At 27.4% G+C, this 21,279-nt stretch overlaps 1 protein-coding gene across 1 annotated transcript in view; it reads right to left on the bottom strand.

Moving 5' to 3' along the window:
• Positions 1 to 9,073: 9,073 nt before the first annotated feature.
• The window catches only part of LOC107439831 (neuralized E3 ubiquitin protein ligase 4), a 39,653-nt gene continuing 27,447 nt past the window's right edge, over positions 9,074 to 21,279 (bottom strand). Inside the window, exons 16-24 of the mRNA XM_016052549.3 lie at positions 19,625 to 19,789; positions 19,378 to 19,536; positions 17,761 to 17,940; positions 17,044 to 17,125; positions 15,105 to 15,203; positions 14,750 to 14,882; positions 14,544 to 14,656; positions 12,231 to 12,354; positions 9,074 to 10,350 (exon numbers count right to left, since the gene is read on the bottom strand). Of these exons, the coding sequence (XP_015908035.1) occupies positions 10,149 to 10,350; positions 12,231 to 12,354; positions 14,544 to 14,656; positions 14,750 to 14,882; positions 15,105 to 15,203; positions 17,044 to 17,125; positions 17,761 to 17,940; positions 19,378 to 19,536; positions 19,625 to 19,789 (1,257 nt within the window). The 3' untranslated portion in view covers positions 9,074 to 10,148. The remainder of the gene's footprint in view (positions 10,351 to 12,230; positions 12,355 to 14,543; positions 14,657 to 14,749; positions 14,883 to 15,104; positions 15,204 to 17,043; positions 17,126 to 17,760; positions 17,941 to 19,377; positions 19,537 to 19,624; positions 19,790 to 21,279) is intronic.

The following is a 21,279-nucleotide window of genomic DNA, read 5'->3' as shown; positions in this document are numbered from 1 at the left end:
ATGTGATTAATTACTATTATTTTCTATATATTTCATGTTTGTTCCGTGGCATAAGTATGCATCTAAATAAAATCGTTTATGCCAAGAAAGGTTTATGGTGAAATCATTTCACATTGAAAAGTCTGAAAAAGAACCTGCGAAATATTACTGTTAGTTTATTTTAAACTAGTTGCAGCACTAAGCAAATACGTAATACAAATACAAAACCCAAAAAAACAGGCACTTTTATGACCGTTTTCCTGAAAATTAACCAATCGTTAAGGGGTTAAAGAATTTCAGAGGGAAAAAATTGAAAATAAGATTGTAAAGTAGTAGTTAAACATTGTAATCAATATTGACAAATACTTTAAAAAAATTTCAATACTTTTCAAAATTGTTAATATCACCAAAAAACTGCAATTTTAAGCAATTCCTATTTCGTTTCAGAAATAATTAGATTAGACTTCAGTTGGAGACTACCAATTAATTCTGACTACTGATTGCACACGAGCTCTTCAAATTGAAGATGATATCTCTAAATTTAACAGAAATTTTACTCTACACAAAACAGCAGATCCATAGAAAGGTTTAGACTGACATAAATAATGGAAAGTCTACTAGATTAAAATCAACATTCACTTTTATCAGTGACGTTAAAAGGTATTACATTTTATTTTATTTTATTCTTATAGAAACTTGGTAAGATTTGGAAACTTTTCCACCAAATATTTCTGTAATAAAAATTTCTGTCTCTTATAAAGTATAGAAATGTGTGATTCAGTCTATAATCTGTAGACAAAAGCAGTTTACTCCAGATATGTATTTTAAATCAAACTAGTTGCTCATAGTTGTAAAAAAAAAGAGGTATAAGCAAGTTTATTAAATTTTTTAGTATTACATTCCTATTTTCAATATAAATATGTGAATATGTTTACAACGAAAAGCTCGTTTTAGCGATTCATCTGCTTTCATGAATTTTCGTTCTAACAAAATGCACTTGAGAAACGCATCTTGCCAATAGCGTTTGAACTTTTTGACACATTCAAATTGGAATCACGGTGGCTCAAGGGATAGCTCTTTCGCCTCCTAATGAGATGACCCAGGTTCGAATCCCAAGAGTGACTGGTTGATACGATCGAATTCTGCTCCTAGTTCACGCCAACAACTATGCAGTTGACGTTAATAACTCTCAGTGGCAGACGAATCAGGGCTTAGAATACCCTAGCTGTCGGGCTAACAGTGGGAGGTTTTCCTCTCCCTGTAACACAAATGCAGGTTAGTTCCATCAAGAAATTCTTTTACGAAGGCAAGTTTGTCCCGATAATTGATCCAGGAATTACCTTGTCTTCTGCGTTGGGTTTAAAATTACGAAGTTGAAGAATGATAATCGTTAACTCAGAATTGGGTCGGATGCTCAATGCCGGTTAGAAAATAAAATAAAACGCAATCAAATTGAACTTTTTTACAACTTGTCTTGAAAATGTAAATGTTTTTGCATTTGTGCTATTTAGAACTACTATTTCAAACACTAATAGTGTTAAAAACTTTTTTGTTGTTTATTTTAAAAATTTCACACAATGTTTTGCTATCATTCATAAATTATTTCCGTGTATTCATTAAATTTCCTAAACCTAGTTGTCTCGGCATGGTATGAAAAATAAAATAGTGGTTGAATTGTGATAATTTTCGCCGATTTTTGTATGACATGAGATAGTTTAACTACCAACGGCTTGTCAACAATTTAGGTAAAGATATGTAGGTTTGAAACTAAAAACGGTTTCAATAAACTAAAAGCGAAATCTAAAAAAAGCATCGTTCAAATATTACATAGAAATGTTTTTGATAATTTCAATTTCGAACCCCTTTTCAGAAAAATAAGAAAATTACTCACCCCCCTCTCCCATACTTACGCAAATAATTCTCAACGACACCAACTTTTAGTTTACTTTTCTGCAGTAATCTAATTTAAAAGTAATTTTAAACAAAAAAATTTTTTTTACTTTGCGTTAAACTAAATTTATGTTTTAATTTATTCCATAAAATTTTGATTACAATATTCTTAAAGGATATTTTGTGTTTTCTTTTGGTATTTAAAAGTCCTGACCTCTAAATCTTAGCCTTCCACAACTTTTTCTTTCCTCACTCTTAACTTCAATGAAAATACAAATCTTTTCAAATTTAATAAATTTCAAGTTTTTTTTTTTACATTTTTCGTATTTTTAAATAATAATAAAAATAAACGGCTTTTAGTATCTTACGTTCATACACGTACAAACCCCTTCAAGTAACCCCCTTGTGAGTAGCGATAAACGCATCTCAAAACCTTCTCCTTCAGGTGCTTTCGTGACATTTGAACTGCCATAAATTAAATATTTAGCTAGCTTTTATAAACAATGCAAGAGTTCTGTATTCGTAAATATATTTATTTTATCGAAACTGCGCAAGGAAATTGTTCTCACGACGAATTACCGCTACGCCGATTGCACTGACGACGAATCATGCGTATGACAAATTGTGCCCACGACGATTGTCTCTGTGATTAGTTGTGCCCACGATGAGCTGTCACTGCGACGAATTATGCTCACGATGGATTGCTCCACGACAAATTCATCGCTATGAATTTTCGCCTTGACGAAAAAGCGAAAACAATTAAGAGTCCCGAAATTTCAAGTACATATGAAAATTTTGTTTAGGAAACAAAAAAGGTTCCACACATTAATGAATATGTTTCTGCTAAAAGCTCGAAAGCCGTTGCACATTATTTAGATAATCTACAGATTAATTATTAAAGTAATCTTTTAAGTGCGGAAATTGGGTTTAGCGTTTACCGCATATTACCTGGGTGCACATAAACAGCTTCCATATCGTTTAAGTGCAAACGTATAAAGTCATTTTAAGAACTAATTTGTTAATTGATTGCGTTGACTTGATTTTGTAAATATCTAAAAATTAATAAATAACGTCGTGTTCATATTCTTAATATTTTAACCCAGTGATTCTCAACCTTTTTTTTCTTTGCGGCACACTTTCAACGATTTCGAAATTTGACGGCACACAATGAAAAAAATTAGATTAAAAGTTGTTTAATTACCTATTTTACACTGTGTTAAATAGTTTGTGATAATAATTTTGAATGTGAAATAAAATATTATTTACTACAAAGGCACGTTTATTAAGGGATTAGTTATTTCATTCGACCAATTTTTTATTAGTTAGTAAGTTATTTATTTTTTTGCTAGTTATTAATTGTTAGTTTGTTTTCTATAGTTATTAACTGTTAGTTTTTTCTTTTACATTAACTGTTATTTTTTGTGATTTCTTGTTAACTAGTTTTTTTGCTAATTATTAATTGTTATCTTAATTTTTGTTAGTTATCCTTTGTTAATTTGCTTTTTATACATTTGTTTTTTTAGTTATCTTTTGTTAATTAATTGCATTGCTTACTTTAATGATTAGTTCTTACAACATTTTTTAAAATTGTGTGTCATATACAATTTAAACACTTCCATCTTATTTTAAGATTGTCAGAGACAATACAATCGCCGACAAAGATGGTCACGCGGTTGAAGCGTGGAAAAATTATAAAAAGTATATTATATATATATATATATATATACACTTTAATTTAAACTTTACTCATAATAAAAAAAAGCATTATAATTTTTATTGTATCATTTCTAATATTTGGCGGCACATTTTAAGAATTTGGCGGCACATAAAAGTGCCGCAGCACAGTGGTCGAGAATCACTGTTTTAACCGTTTGACTTTTTGTATTATAGTTTTTGAATCGAATGAGGATTAATTCTATCAATTTATTTGCTGATTGTATTAACTTGATCCTTTAGCAACTGAAAAATAAATAAATAATATGTTAAAATGTATAGAACCGCTGCTGCTTTTGCAGCGAAGATCTTAATTTTACTTTAACGAGTGCCTACTGAGTATATTCGTGTATTTTGCAGACTACCTAGGTAGTTTGAGGGGGGAAAAAACATATTCTCGGTTCTTTAACGGATTAGCCTAGTTAATCTGCACATTACCTAAACAATTTATGGAATAACTGTTCTCTAAGAGCTTACAAATGTATTGCTGATCTAAATATTCAGCACAATTAATTTAATGACTTTAGAACATCGAATTTTATTTTCAAAATAGAATAAATAACTTACAGGTGAAGATGGTGGCCGGAATGGAAATTCTGGTAAAGATGAAGGGTGGAATTCGGCATTATTTTGTTTCGATTCTGCCATTTTCAACTTTTAAAAGATACGCTCCATTGTTGAGTGATCCTTAGGAAACCATATTTCTTCAAGAGGTTACAGTATTAAGCAGCCTAATAAGCATCAAATGAGTTTTGTATTCCAGTTTCTTCTTTCAAATTTTTCATATTAATGCATTCTGACAGCAATAAATTGAAGTACAGTTATTGTTGTTATCATTTTAGATAAGATTTCAATTGTTTTCTTTTTCACTTTAGAGATAACCTGGAGTTTGTATTGATTGATTTTACGATCTCAATGAAGTCTATTATTAATTCTAGCTCTTGTTTGATAGTAAGTTCTCTTGTTTAGCAATTATCTATTTTATTGCGTAAAAATCGCATGGAACTGCATTCAGTGTCTGAGTCGAATATATAATTGATTATTTTTGAAGCAGCAAAGTCGAACTAATGTTGTGAACTCTGAATGACAACATACAGTATTAAATTTTATGCACTCATCAGTCTAAAATACATATAAATATATACATTATATATAATATATATACTTTGGTATACATGGTACTTTCTTAAATTGTAGCCATGAATATAAATGCCTAAAAAAATTGAGATGAGATTTTCTTTAAAAATTATTTTATTCAGAACTTCTGCAGATGTATTTAATTTTTTATTTTCGTCAAAAAGATAACGAAATTTCATAATTGTAAAACACTTAATGTTTTTTTTTTACAATAAATAATAAGCATGGATTTAGATGCTTAAATTGAGATGAAAATGTTTTAAAAAATTATATTCAGTACTTTTACAGATAAATTTACTTTATTTTTGCCAAAACAACTGAATTTCGTAACTGGAGAGATAATTTGTTATCCGAGATTTTAATACTACTTAATTTTATTTTCAAGGTGCATAAGTGTTAGATTCGAATAAATATATTTGTAAAAAAAAAAAAAAATTCTATTTCGTTTAAAGATACGTTTTTAAATGCTTTACTTATACTAAACTGATTAAAAAAAACTTCTAAACTAAAGAATAATTTGATGATGAAAAGCAGAAGTGAAATAATAATCAGTAAATTATTTTGTTCTGTGGTAACGTTTTTGTTTTAGGAAAAAAGCTCAATAGAGATAAAAAAAAAAATCAGATACTATCATTATTAAAAATGAATTTTTACATGTCTTATCATTGGATAAAGGAATATTATAGTTGTGTGCAATTTTTTTTTCAATTCTCCCAAAAACTACCTAACACAATGTGAAATATATCAGAAATAAAATTAAAATTATTTAGCTTGAGCTTTTGACTATATAATTTTTGATGGTGAAAATCCAAGATCATAAAAAAAAGGTATGTTTATTATTTAAAGAAAGTATGTTTATGTAATATAACAATATGGTCTGCACTAATTAGCATTCTTGAAATAAACTAGATAGACACTTAAATGTGAAAATCCGATCATTAGAGCAAACATTATTAGGGGTATTTTTATATATTTATTATTTTCTTTTCACATTGTACAGAAAGAGCTGATAAACAATTTGCATGTACAGAAATGATCAAATGTAACTATCACACCTAAGCAATGATGTCACTGAAATATATAAATAGAAAGAATTTGATTTTATCTCTACTTTTGTTAATAACTCTACTTTTTGTTTCTGTTGGTTTGTTAATTTTTGTTTATTGTTGACTAGCAGCGATACTTTTAAAGTAAAATATTTTCACATTCTTCAGCACAAAATGAATTGCTTCCTTAACTTACCACTGAATTTCAATAACATTAAAATTCTTCAGTCAAAGATTTTTTTCTTCTTCGATAACTAGCATTTTATGAACGGTTACCCAGCAACGGACTTGTTTTGGAAGCAATCATCTCTAAACATCTCAGAGATTTATTTGTGTTACATAAGTATACAACTAATTTTGGTACGAAGAATGAATAAATTCTAAATGGCAACATGCCTCATCCTGATTGATATAATTTAAAAAAAAAACTATATACTTTGTGTTTATGATCTTCATCTGGAAAACTACAGTATAACAGATATTTTATTTATAATCTCACTATTCTGTAAAACACTTGATTCAGCAATACAAAAGACAAATTAAAAATAAGAAACTTTTATTTTTCTTAAAACATAACAATGTATAAATAAGTAATATCACATTGCACCTGGGCAAGACATAGATGCTTATGTCTTTTACAATGAATTAAATAAATAAAAAAGTGTATAAATAATATTTTAAATTTAAAAATACAGATAAAATGATTAAAAATAAAACAATAAATGACGGCAGACAAACAAGCTTTACAAAACAGAAATTGATGATCAATTCAATAAAATTAAAATTAGTACATGAGCATTAAAAAATCTGAGAATATGGTGTTAATGACTAGCATTATACTCAGACTCATTTATACAATTAAATTAATGAAACTGGAATTGAATTTTTCACAAAAGATGAAGCAACCCCAAAAGCAGAAACCCCTGAATCGATCTGCAACACAATGCAAAAGTCTAAAAAGCCCGTGATTAAATACTTATATTTATTCATTTTTTGTCTACAAGGCAAAATAAATCTGAGGATGTATTAATTCTGCTGCTGAGGTAGCAACTATAAATTATTATTAAATAAAGTAGTAGTTTGATTTTATAAATAAAGCAATGTATATAGCATATTTAATAATCTGATTCTTCGATTTTAGAAACATTAATTCCTGCAAAAACAGTCAATATCAAAGTATAAAAAAGAAATAAGGTATACAGAAAATGTACACTGAAACCATTTAAAAGAATGTTAATGATTTCAGATAGTTTACAAACTGTCAACTGACAGTTCGCAAAACTTTGCTTTTTATGATTGAGAAGAATTTATAAAGTTATTTTAAAATAAAAATCGAGCAATAAAAAAATGCAAACTTATCATAATACATAGATTGTAATAATTGCAAAGTACAAAAAGATTCCTTGGCATGAATACCATAAATCAACACAATTTCATGAAGACAAAAACATTTTCATAATATTACGTCACAATGACAGATAATCAGATAGGACCATCCATAGTTCAGATTATGATTTTTATCAGATAATAAATGAACTGTAAAATAAAAAAAAAAGGTTAAGTGATATTTTATTGATTTTGGGGTTTGATTATTTTATTAATTTTGGGGTTTGATTATTTTATTGATTCTTTACTTGTAACATTGCTGTTTTTCGAATCCATGAATATACCTATAAACTTTCACTAAATATGTTTTTTTTTAAAACTAGATTTTTAATTACCAAATTCAAAAAGCCACTTGACAAGAAATTATTTTTTAACTACATTTACAGTACCTTCTTTTGGTGCAAGGCAAGAATGAATCTTGAAATCGAAATTTCTACCATTTTTTTTTTACTAGATAATAAATTTTTTTCTGTAGCTCTGCTCCTGATGACAATGCACATTTCCATACTTTCTTGCTCACTAAAAGCAGAACTTATAACCATGTGATCAAGAAAGGGAATTTATGGGCAATTGAAATATCAACGACTTTCAGATAAACTAGATCGCTGAAATTTTAATTAGAGCTTTGTACTAGATGACAGTACAAGCTAACCAAATTTATTGCCTATTTTATTGTCCATAAACGGAATTTATTATCAAAGTACAGCCAAGAGAAATTTATTGCAAATTAAGTTGGACCACTTTCCATCTAGCCCGAGCACTTAAAACTGTACTGAAGTTCTGTCTCAAAAACAAGGCAAGTTTCAAATGTTTTCTGATCACTACAATTAGATCTTATCGTCATATTATCGCCAACGGGAAATTATCATAGGTAAAAATTATATCCACTACTTATTTTCAACAAGAGCTCTGCGCTGAATGACAGTACGGGTTCCAATTATTTCATAGTCATAAACGGAATCAGTCGCCATAGTACCGTCAAAAGAAATTTATTGCAAATTAAAATGATGTATAGAAAGCTTTATGATTTATAGAAAGCTCAGTTATTGTACCAACTGCAGGTTGCATATCTGAAAACATTTTGAAAATTCTAAATTAATGACACAAAACTTATTTTCATCAAAAATGACTTATTGCTAATGCTGCATTGTTAATAAATTTAAATTGCATTCAAAATATCATTGTACACCTCAAAATTAAACATGAACTATGCAAACACTAAAAATATTTATTACAAATATTATTACTATTTTTTGTCAAAAATTAGTATTGACAGGCATTAGCTTGAAAAAAGATGAGGAACACACATTAAAATACATAAAATAGGATAAAAAAATGTATATGAAAGACAATTAAGATGAGTGCTGATATATTTTCTTGAGAAATCTTCAGAGGAAGGCATTGGCTCACATTGGGCTGTCTGGCCAACTATTATGATGAAGCAGATATATTTTTATTGAAAAAGTTTAAGCATGAATTTAAATACTATGGATTATTAATTAGAGGACTATGAATAAGAGGATCAACAGGGTCAGATAATATTGCATAGTATTAGAAACATATACAGTTTAGCTTGGAAAACAGAATATTAAAAATAAATTTTTTTTTATTTTGATTATAGCAAATTGCTACTTAAAATATCGATGATTTGTGTAGAAAAACGGGCTGTAGAAACTTCGGTTCAATTGGCAGAACTCATAATTATAAAAAAATTATCCTATAGAAAAGCAATTTTATAAAAACCAGTTTGCCTTAATTGTTATCCGAGGATAAATAAAAAGCTTTATTCATTTAGTTTGTATACATTTTGTAAAGAAAATGGAAAATCATCAATGAAGTGTTAATTTTAAAATTATGAACACTTTTTCTTTTTAGAAATTTTATAGTTTTAAATTTTTTATAGAAATTTAAAATAATTTATATTTTTTTAATTTCAGTTCAAATGAACATAACTTCAGTTTAATTGTCACAACATATAACTATACAAAAATAAATTATATTAATAACAAAAGTAAAGCAATTTTGCAAAATCTAGTTTGCCAATACTTAGGCTCAATCTTTTTCAGAAAATAAATATAAAGCTTTATTTAAATAGTTTGAATGCATTTTGTGAAGTTTAAAATGGAAAATAGTCAAATGAAGTGGTAATTTTAAAATTATCAACACTTTCTCTCTTAACCTATAGAAATTTCATTTTTTAGAATTGTTTATAGGAATTTGAAATAATTTATCTTTTTTTAATTTTAGTTCAAATGAGTATAACTTTGGTTGAAAACACATAATTCGATAAATAATATATTAGTGAATGAGCCCCAATTAAGCCACTTTGAAACATTATAATTTCCATCAATTGGCCTAATTCTTTATCAATTGATGTTAAAGTTTTAACTAATTTCATACATTTTGAGAAGTGCATCAAAAAGTTCAAATAAGTATAACTCTGAAAACATATAATTCGACAAAAATAAATCAGTGAATGAGTCCCAACTAAGCCACTTTGAAACATTATAATTGACATCATTTGACCTAATTCTTTATTAATTGATGTTGTTAAAGTTTTATTTAACTAATTTCATACATTTTGAGAAGTGCATCAAAAGTTTTTGGCAGAGTAATTATTTTTCAACGTCTTATAGATAATTTTTTTAAAAAAAAATGCTTTAAAAGGAAATAAATAAACAGTATAAAGAAAATAAATAAACAGTAAAATTGTGGATACTTTAAGGAAAAATTTCACATCTGTATGTAGTTTTAGATACATTCATTTGAAGTCAACATTTTGCCAACAAACTTCAAGATGAACATGTAGGCATTTACTTAATGGATAAAAATAGTGTAGTACATAAAAGTATTCAGCACTATTAAAGTACCACAAGATAGGTTTTTTTGGCATATAAATTGAGGATTAGTAACAAGGATGTTTACATAATACCCATCATTTTACCAATACCATTTCAATTGTAGTTTGTCTTCGGTATAAAACTGGTAAGAAATTCTTCAAATATGCTCCACTTTCAACAATAAACTATGGAGCACAACAGAACTTTCATCCTTGATATACCATTCAGCATCACTACTATCATCAAAACATTCTGGAGATCCATGCTGTGGATGCTCAGTTCCAAAAGAACCAGGTCGAATAAAAACTTTAAATGAAGCTTTTGCCTGGTATTTTTCTTTGGTTTTAGAATCTAAAAACCTATAAAGAAAAAGGCATACTTATATTCAGTGTGTAAAAGATTTTTAAAATTAGATCTATAAGATAGAAATCAGCAAAAAATTATTTTCTTATTATCGAACAATAGCTTTAAAAACATCTTTGTAGTGATTTGCATATTTGAAGCTCTGTAAAATTCTTCTAAATCGTAAAGATTTCTTCTAATTTGAAGGTTTCTTCTATACCCGAAGGTTCTTTCCAACCTTCATCAAATCTAAAGGTAACTCAAGAGAGAATATAGTTAACCCGTCTTATATACTAGTAAATTTATGTTTAATAATCATAGTGGTAGTTACGCCACACACATATTATTAAATTTTTTTATTTATATTTTGTAGATTAGTAAATTCAAATTAAATATTTTTAAAAATAATAATAGTTTAACGTCAGCAATAATAATAATGAATAAAGTATTTTAGTAGTTTTCAGTACTTTATAGAATGAATAAAAAATTACTTTTTTTAAGAGTAATTTTCGTAAAACAAATTTTTTTATTTATATTTTGTAGATTAGTAAATTCAAATTGAATATTTTTAAGAATAATAATAGTTTAAGGTCTGCATTAATAATTATGAATAAAGTATTTTAGTAGTTTTTAGCACTTTATCAAATAAATAAAAAATTACTTCTAAAAGTAAGTAACTAATGAGATAAAACAGTATTCCCAATCAATTTCAGAAAAAAAATTCCTGGACTTTTCCAGTTAAATCAAGAAAATTTTAATGAAAATCCAGATTATATTTTATCTATAACATGTAATTTTTATCAGAAAACTTTGATTCTTTTATTTCTAATGTCAAATATTAGATTCTTTGAGAAAACAGTATCCTTGAATGAGAATAAAAATATGGAAGTTTCACAAATATGTGAAATTTTAACAACAAATAATTTAAGATGTTAGAAGTTATTTAACTTGAATCTCAACAATTGAGTACTGTTACTGACAATTCTAAGACAGAATCATTTTCCAGGAATGATGTAAGAATTTTCCACTTTTTTTGTAACAATTACAACTTTTCCTGACTATTCCTTACTTTTTAGAGTGAAAATAAAATTCTCTGACAATTCCAGGTTTGTCTGTTGTCCTTCACCCATGGGAGCCTTGTAAATATATTTAAAATATAAATCGATAAACTTGTAAATCAAAGTTGTTTTTATATGTTTCATAATTAAAAAATAACAATATTTTTTTTTTTCATTTTTATTTTTTTATTTCCAATGGCAGGCCAATTCAAAAGAACAAAAAGGATAAAATAACAAGAAAAACAAGGCAAAAAGAGATAAATAGAATTGAATGCATAGTGACATGCTTAGCCCATATGGGCCCTAGCCTCCCAGTAGCGTCCACACATAGTAGTGGAGATGAGCACAGGACAGACGGAAATATGGGGCAAGTCCCTGTCCTCCCCAAGGTGACAGAGCTTTCATTTAGGACAGTCAAAAATGTTTATGCTAAAAAGGTGTTTGGCCAGACAGTCATGGCCCGTTACAAGTCTAAAGAGAATGACTGCCTTAAACCTGGGCTGATTTGGGATAGTTAAAATATGGTTGAACCAGGTTTTGTGTATATTGCTTTTACGGAAATTCTCTGAGAGCATGTTCCGGAATTTGTTTCGAGCCAGCAATTCAAATGAGTGTAGAGAGATGGAGCAACGAGATGCTTGGGCAACAGTTGTTCCTTTCTTGGTCAAGAAATCAGCTTTTTCATTACCCCAAATCCCACAAACACAAAGCATACAAATCCCACAACCCGCAAAAATAACAATATAAAGCAATACATATTATAGACACATAAGTTCATCAGAAAGTATTTAACTATCGTAAATTTTTTTAAAACTTAATTATTGAGAAAAAAAACTTACTCAAAAGCTTTAGCAAACTTGGATGATCCAGCATGCACTATTGATGGCGAAATCATTACATAATTGTTATCAAACTTAACACTTTTTCCTGGTGATTTCTTTTCACTTTTAAGACTAGAACACACTGAAAATTAAATAAAGGTATTAATAATAAAAAAAAATTAATGAAATGTTTTTGAGTATAGAATGATTAAAGTGAATTTTAAGATTTTGTAAATAAATTTCAAAAACAGCATAATTTGAGGTAAAAAGTTAGATATAGAAAGCATTGATATAAAAAGCTTTGTATTAAAAATGATTTAAGGTTTAAGGGTCAAAAATGAGTTATAACTTCTAAAGATATAACTCAAATGCATGCATTGTTGAGTAGAGTTTGTCAATATTCATTTAGATGTAATTTTCATACCTCAGATTTCCATTTTACTCTTCAATTTTATATTAAGTTTAAATACTTATTGCAAATTTTTTGTTAAAACTATTAGTTTTTCTTCACGCTATTATAAAAAGAAAATCCCTTTAAAAATCAATAGATTGAATTATTTATTATAACTGCATGAACAATGAACATAATAGACTTCTGTAAATATATCAGTGATAAATCTAGAGAGAGTGACACAACAACCCTTTTATATATCCTGAATACATTTTGATTCAGGTTGAATGAATAATTTATTATGATTAATTATTAATTAATTATCAGGACATTGATTTTTAATTATTCCAAAATATTGACAACAGCTGCAACTGCTTAGGGAGTAGGTTTTGCATCCTGAAAAATAAAAATAAAACAAGCTTCACTTGCAAAAAAACATTAAGTTGACTTCTCTAGATTGTCCTGGGAAAGACCAAGCACACCCCTTTTCATGCTAACAATAATGCTAATTTTATTTAATTTTGGCCACACTGTAAAATTGTGGGAAAAAAAGGTTCATAAAAAATTGAGTACAATATATTTTATTAGCAAGTTTTTTAAAACTTTATCGAATTCTAATTAACCAGTATGAAGAGCAGAAAAATTGAAAAATAATGTGGAATAATGATTTAGGTTAAATATTCGACCAAAATTTCCAGAGGGTTTGATTCACATTAATAACGTGTCAGTTATAAATTAGCGAAAATTTACGAATTTAATCTCTGTTTTAAGTTCACTCCTGGATTTTAAATTTCACTCCTCAAAGATTAATAGAGGCGAGAAATTACTCACTTAAGTTTTTTTTTTTATATATAACACTGGTTGTGAGGTGACAGTATGTAGCAACAACGAGAAGAATGGAACTTCCAACTTTCTAGAATGCACTGCAGTGTGTTAAATCTATCAGTTAAAGATGTTCCGCGATAGGCCTATCTGCTTTATGAAGCATCACTACAACACTGACCCTATAGAGAGCAGGGTGAAGGAATGGTTCAGCGTGAAGCCATGCCGGTTTATATGGTCGTGTGTTGCTAGTGAAGTTCTTTGCCCTAACACAGGAAACTTGAGTAACATTTGAACTGTTGAATGTAGCTTAGTTTGTTAAACTAGCAATGCTATCTAATGCAAAAGATGAACTGTACTACAGTTTGTTGTTGGTGTCACAGGAGTCGTATGTTGTTGCAAGAGAGATGCATGGTGCTGCCATCTATTACTGTACAAGAAAATTACATGTTTCTTTAATTAAGGTTCATCAACAGAAGTAAGAGTATGTTAGGACAGCATGCTGAAGGGCAGAAATCCTAATTACACAGCATTGTGTTTTTTCTCTCGGCTAAAAATGATTGAACGGCGATCCACTAATTGTTTTACGAAATATAGCTAAGTTGGTTACTTTAATCCTGCATTTATTACTAGTTGTAGCATTTTTAGTAAAGAAAATAGAAACAAAAGTAAATTAAATACAAGTATGAAAGGATAATTTTTTTTTTTTATCATTCTTTGATAAAATTTTTTATGAATTCCCAACAATATTGCAAGCAATTCTTTTTTTTTTAAATAAAAAAAGAAAATCTAAAAACATTGAAAATCGTTTAGGTTAAATATTGCTTTGAATATGTTTAGAAAACATATTTAATTCTTCTACTTAAGAGCCTGAGATGTCAATTACTAGCAAAGATCCAGAAAAACTGGTCAGACAACAGTTAATCCACAGTTATTTTCACAATTCACCATTTATTTACTGAATCTGAAGAGAGGAATGGATTGTAAGAAGCTGCCAAAGCAAGGAATAAAACTCTAGGTCTATAATTTTATGACCAAATTGTTGCCCACTCCCACTATACCACCATTCTGAAAAAGAAAAAAAAAAGATATTAGCTTATTATAAATGAAGAACATACCTGAAGGAAGGATTGATCCTTGCTCTAAAACTTTTCTTAAAGTTCTAAAATTAACAGCATAGTAACCAACACGCCATTGATCTAATTCATTCACTTCATTTTTAGAACTGCATCTAAAAATATTCAACATTGATTATGAGTTTAGAAATTCTTACAGTAAGTAAGAAAAAATCAGTAAAAGAAATTTGAATGACACTTTTTCTTACACTAATGGGAAACAACACCAACCAAATGGTTGTGTACAGTAGTTAAGACAGTCTTTAAGGGATGTTTCTTCCTGTTCTATGTTATGGCATGTTTTACAATAACAAACAATTCCAGATGGCACAAAATATGTATCTAAAAATAATAATTAGATAAAATTTTGAAAACAATTTTAAAAAAAGATTATCTTAAATTATCTTAATTCTTTCAAAGTCAAAATAGTAAAAAAGAAAATTAACATTATTAGCATATAATTTAGTTGAAGGAGAAAAAAAGTTAGTGAATTTCATAAATATTGTGAATTAAAAGACAATTAGATTTTTTTTTGATAACAAATTTTTAAATAAATTAATTTACCATATAATCGTAAGTTCATCTTTAGAATAGCACAAATCTTTTGCATCTCACATATGTTTGATGACGGACTAGAGTTAAGAGATTTTTGAACACCTTGTTCTAAAAAAGAATAAATATAATATTGATACACATACATAAAAAACTCAAAATTAGATTGTGTTGTGTGAAGCAAAGTATTTAAGGGTAGAAATGGTGAATAGGAAGCAAGTGATATACTTTTTAAATAATTTTTTGATATTAATAGTATACATTACAACAATATTATTGAAATAAAATTTTGTATGTTTGTTTTATTTGACTGAATAAAATAAAAACTATTGTCCAAATAGGAACAAATATAGTAGCTAAACACATATCCTAATATAAACTGAACAATTGTGCATTTTTAATGCAAATAAAATATATTATAATAATATTATCAAAATTTATTAGACTTCTATTACGATAGAAGAAAAAATAGTAATAAATTTTTACTTAATATTTTACAGACATAAAATTTTTTATGTTACATTTCGTCTTGTCACAGGAAGAGTAGTAAAGCAAATTCGACTAAACTTAATGGCTACTCTCATAACAAAATAGAAAAAGTAAATAGAATATCAAATGGTTACATTGGGTTTTTCTAGAGAAGAAAAAAACTATTTAGTTAATTCAGAATTTCTTTTAGAATAATATATATTATGACCAATGTTTTATTTTTGAAAAAGTAAAATCATCATCAATTTTACTTCATGTTGCTCTCTTAAATAAGCAAAATTATAAGTTCGTTTCTATTCTATGAATTCTATTCAGATTATGAATTAACATTGAAAAAATAGCTCAAATATTCAACAGCCATGTCAGATCTAAAACAAGCTGTTGTAATATGGTTTTCTTTAATGACTCATGACAAAAGTTATTTCAAAAATGCAGTCCATATTATCTGATTAGGAAAAAATAGAAAAATTTTTTTACTTTACATTTTACATTGATAATTTTTTTTCTTTTCTTCTATAAAGCTGTAGCTTAAACGATGGAATTTTAAGTGCAGTCTTACCACAGTTCAATGAACAAAGAAAATATAAATAATATATGTACATAAAATCTAAATAAACTTGTCACTAAGGTATTATTGCTTTATTTGCATCAAAATGATTTACAATTAAAATTATTGCTAAAATTATTGATCGAGTGGCAAACCAACTTTACAATGCAGAAGTTTTATTTCTTAACATTAACAACATTTTTTAAGAAACATTTAAAAGTTAAAAAATACCAGAACTTTCAGAACATTTTTATAAATTATTATCTGTACTTATCAAAGAAACTTTTTATCCTTTTATTATCTAGAGGAACAAAATTGTGAAAGATTAAACTAGTACATTGCTAAGTCTTCAAAAATTACAAATATAACATGAAAATTATAATTAGTATTAATTAAATTAGAAAATTATTAAAAATTTTAAACTTTTTTTCCTCACAACAGTTTTAAAAAGTAGATCAAATCTTTTAAACATACCATACAAAGATTGAATTCATTTTAGTTTTAATCACTTATTTTTTTTTAAAAGAAAAAATCTGAAATTCATACAATAATTAATTTGGTTTCATTTTTATCAGTTTTCAATTTTTTAAACAAAGCATTACAATTGCAAAATGGTTTGAAAATAAAAAGTACCTACAAACCTACATTTGAAAAAACAATAAATATGTTAAATTATACAGATTGTAAATTTGAATAGGACTGTTCTATAATTTTAAGAAATAAAAATTTTGATTACAAATGACAATCTAAAAAATTATAATAAAAATTAAAAAATTTTCAAACCTTTATATCTTACAAGAAATAATCTTATAAGAATAGTGTTTAAACAAGATTTGTGTATTTTCATATATTTTTTCACTTTCATATATAACATGATACTTTTAAGAAGATACAAAAATTCATAAATGCTTTTACCATTATTTTGAGCATCAACAGACTTTTTATCCTCTACATTAGATAATTCAACTGGTACATAAGGATCAGATGATATTGAGACCTAAATAGCATTTACGAAATATTACTAATTGTAAACACTAAAATAATTCATTTTACAATCAATGAAAGATACGTTTCATATATATATATATAAAACTAAGGGAATATATGCCTGATATATATATTTAACTAATGCTTTATACATATTTTTAGCTAAGGAAGAATGCCTAAAAATAAGAGGTTACTACTAAAAAGTTATTACTACTATTTTTTGAAGTTTTTTCTTCAATTTTTTCACTTCTTTTTTAAGGTTTAACTATATACACTACTATTTAATAAAACCATAGTTTTTAAGCTTACATAAAAATTCAGCAGTAAAAATACAAAATAATGTTTTTTTAATTTAAAAGGAGGCGTAAGAAATCTTTTTATTTAAACTAAGTCAGTTCTTTGAATCATATGTGCTCACTTTTAATTATTATTGAAATAAGGATAAACCATATGTCTATGGAACAGCATATAATGCCTAAAAAGTATAGTATTTCATTTTTTTTTTATTCTGTTGCCATAGCAAACACAATTAAAATGAAGTAAAAGATATTTCCTCTTATTTTTCATTCTATTCTAAAAGAAATGTATATTTTATTGACTCACTATTCATTTTTAGTGAATTAAAGATAAACCATAGGTACTTACTTGTTTACATTTTCCATATACATCAATAACAGCATAAACAGGAACAGTTATATCTACAGCCGCAATGCCAAAATCCTTATTGTTTAAGTATACATGAAGGCAGTGCTTTGAGTCAAGTAGTACACCAATTTTATAACCTTTCTGAATATCATTTAAATCTGGACAGAATTCTGATCTAACCTAAATAAGGATAGAGTTTAGTAGTAGAATTTATATTCTTAATAATAAAATTTAAGTTGAATTTTTCAGCAAAAGTGATTATTTTTAATGTCAGATTATAGGAAGAATTAAATGAGACAATAAATAGAACTTATATTGAAAACTTGAAGCGAAAGTTTTCTGATTTTTAAAGGCTTGCTTTCATACAGGTATATGATCAATTATAAATAATAACTATAATAATAATAACTATAAATGTTCAACTAATAGTTTTAAAATAATAATAAAATAAAAGCTTTTTAAAAGCTATCAACATTATTAATTTGAAAGTTTATTCAAATTATTAATAATAATTTACAGACAAATTAGCTTTTTTATATCATGACATTTATTTTAAAAAAAAATAGTTTAAACTATTTTGTGAAGTTAAATGTATGCAGATAAAAAAAAATGATGTATTTCATTTTTTTTAATACAGTGGGTGATCGGTTAACGAACATAATCAGTTCCAGGACTATGTTCGCTATCCGAATTGTTCGCTAACCGATCATCGATTCACCATAGACTTCTATGTGAAATCGATTAATTCGTTCTGGAGATCCTAAAAATTAAATTTTAAAAAATGTATCATTTCTTAGTAAGTTTTTAAAAAAAATAATACATACATATAGTCTTGCATATTAATCAGTCCTTTTCATTTTTTGCATGTACAAAGAACATGTCCAATGTCGATTGCTTTTTTCTCTTTTTCAGGATTGATTTTAGTCATAATAATAATTATTGAATGACCTTTAAATTCATTGTTAATTCAAGTTTCATTTAGTAATTATCAACACTAAGCACGCTTTAAACATTTCTCCTTTCAGTGATCTTATTTTGTGTGCAAAATGATAACAAATGTTTAATATTAATTTTTTTTCAGGCCGAGAAGTGTTCGTTAGAATTCGTTTTGTTCATTATCCGAATGTGTTCGTTGTCCGAACACAAAAAATCTTTCCTCAAAGTGTTCGTTATCCGAACACAAAAAGCTTTCATGAAAGTGTTCGTTAACCGATTTGTTCGTTAACCGATCTGTTCGTTAACCAATCACCCACTGTATGTAAAAAATATCATATTTTGCCACATCTGAGGTACAGTAAAAAAAAATTATATCATACTTGCATTTCAAATAAATAGAATACAAAAAATTCTGACGATATATATATATATATTTTCAGACAAAAATTTGCAAAATTATAACTGAAAATCTGCAGAAATTAATGTTGCTGACAGTCCTAAAACATATGGTGTAAGTATATAATTCTTAAAGCTTGTTTCACCACTATAAGATTATTATTATGTTGCCTAGACATAAAATTTTGCAACAGTTTTTTGATTCAGTTCTTATCAGGTTAATTCATACAATACTTATCTTTAAAATTAATTTTAAAAATTAAAGAATTTAATATTTATCAGTACCGGCAATCCATTATGAAAAACACAATGACCAGATATTATCCACGTGTTGGATTTCAAATGCAATGCAGACGTCGGAAGTTTAATTTGATCAGGGTTCAGATCAGTTACGCCAATTTGAATACAGCCAGAATAATCAGGCTCAATTTCGTCAATTTGTACCTGTAAAAAATTGTATCAAAAAAACTTTTTTTAAATATTTTTTTTTTCCTTTTGATAATATTACAAGAAAAATAATACTACAACATACTTGAAAAAGTTCTTCATTTTCTAATGGCTTGCATGAGAATAACACTCCATCATTATAGCCAGCTATTCTTACTGCTGACAAATTATCATTTTTTAATTCCACATTTTTGCAATGGATTTTATGAAACAAAGTTAATGCAGAATTAGCATTCACAGGAGTGATACTCTGAAAAAGTATATCAGTTAACAATTAGTCATTTGGTCAAAAAAATACTTAAAAAAAATAGTTATGAATAGTAATGTCCTTTTAAGTAATAAGTGCTCCTTCATAGGTTGTTTTAAAATGTCCTTACTTAACTCTCAATTGGAATTATTTTTCTACTACACAATTCGATGATTTAATATTGTTTAAAATTGAATTTTGGTTCGTTATTAAATATATATAGAACTTCGTATTTTTATTTTAAATGTTTCAGTGATTTAAATAATTTTGAAATATTTAGAAAATTTAATTTTATAATAATCCTCTTAGTTTCTCATTAAAATTTTTTTTAGACTTTTAAACTGGATAAAAATTAATAAGCTTTACAAAGTGCTTAGTTAAAAGTTTCGAAACAACTTATCTCCATCACTTATATAACTTATCTCTATTAATTTTTTCTTATAATAATAATAAATACGTATATGATCCTCAATTCCTCCTTATGAAATTTCAAGAGAAAAAACTTATATATATATATATATATATATATCGAAAATAAAATAATACATTTTATGTATGTCTTTATGAGGAGTTAATAAGTCGTAAATTGGCAATTAATAAAAAAACTTTCGTGGGAGATGGATTCTGGGATGTATTCGGGACATTTCTGAAATTACAGCAAGTCTAAATTTTTATGTTTTATTTTTTTTTAAACTAAAAGACCATGGAAAAATCTCTCATTTACAACCACTTACTATAAAACGTTAAAAATGCCGTACTGCACGCAAAAAAAGAGATAATTTTGAATAGACTTAGACTTAGAGGTTGGGCAGCTCTGACGAGCAGGGCACATCGACCAGAGGTCTATTGTACCCAAACCCTAAAATCATGATTAGCATGAAAGCCTTATGGCTGAAATAAAATTCAGCAAGCACCTTACAGGAACATCTTGCAGTTCCCAGGCATTGATGATATGCTGCCCTAAATGCTTAAATCTTTGAGCAGAATAGACCTCACAATCACAGAGTATGTGTCGTGATGTCTCTTCTTCTAGATGACATCCCCGACAAAGAGAATTGGGTTCTATTCCCATAATGTTTAGGTGTCTCCTGAGGATACAGTGACCAGTAAGAATACCTATGATCTTCCTTATACTGTTTCTATTAAGCTTTAAAAGCGCCTTTTGACGTACACTAGGACAGTCTCGATTCAGCTCCTTAGCTTGTCTCTGACCGTCAGCAGCGCGCCACTGCTCATGGGTGATCTTGCCGTAGAGCTTGAATATGGTTGCCCTAAATGAGGAGGGAGAAATTCCCAGCGCAGGTTCAGGGTGTCAGACTATGGATTTCAATGAACAAGGTTCGAGTAAGAGTCAGAGATCACGAGTTCGAAAAACCTCTGAAGGAGGGAGTTCGAACATTTAAAAATAATTCAAAGACAGAATTTGCATAGTATTAATTTTGAGTGTGTAAGTACCCTCATTATGCAAGTGTTACTTTGTATATATATATAAC

The sequence above is a fragment of the Parasteatoda tepidariorum genome, chromosome 10 (assembly GCF_043381705.1).
Source record: "Parasteatoda tepidariorum isolate YZ-2023 chromosome 10, CAS_Ptep_4.0, whole genome shotgun sequence".
Lineage (NCBI taxonomy): Eukaryota > Metazoa > Arthropoda > Arachnida > Araneae > Theridiidae > Parasteatoda > Parasteatoda tepidariorum.
The sequence above is the reverse complement of the archived record's forward strand: the minus strand, read 5'-3'. Positions and strand labels throughout refer to the sequence as shown.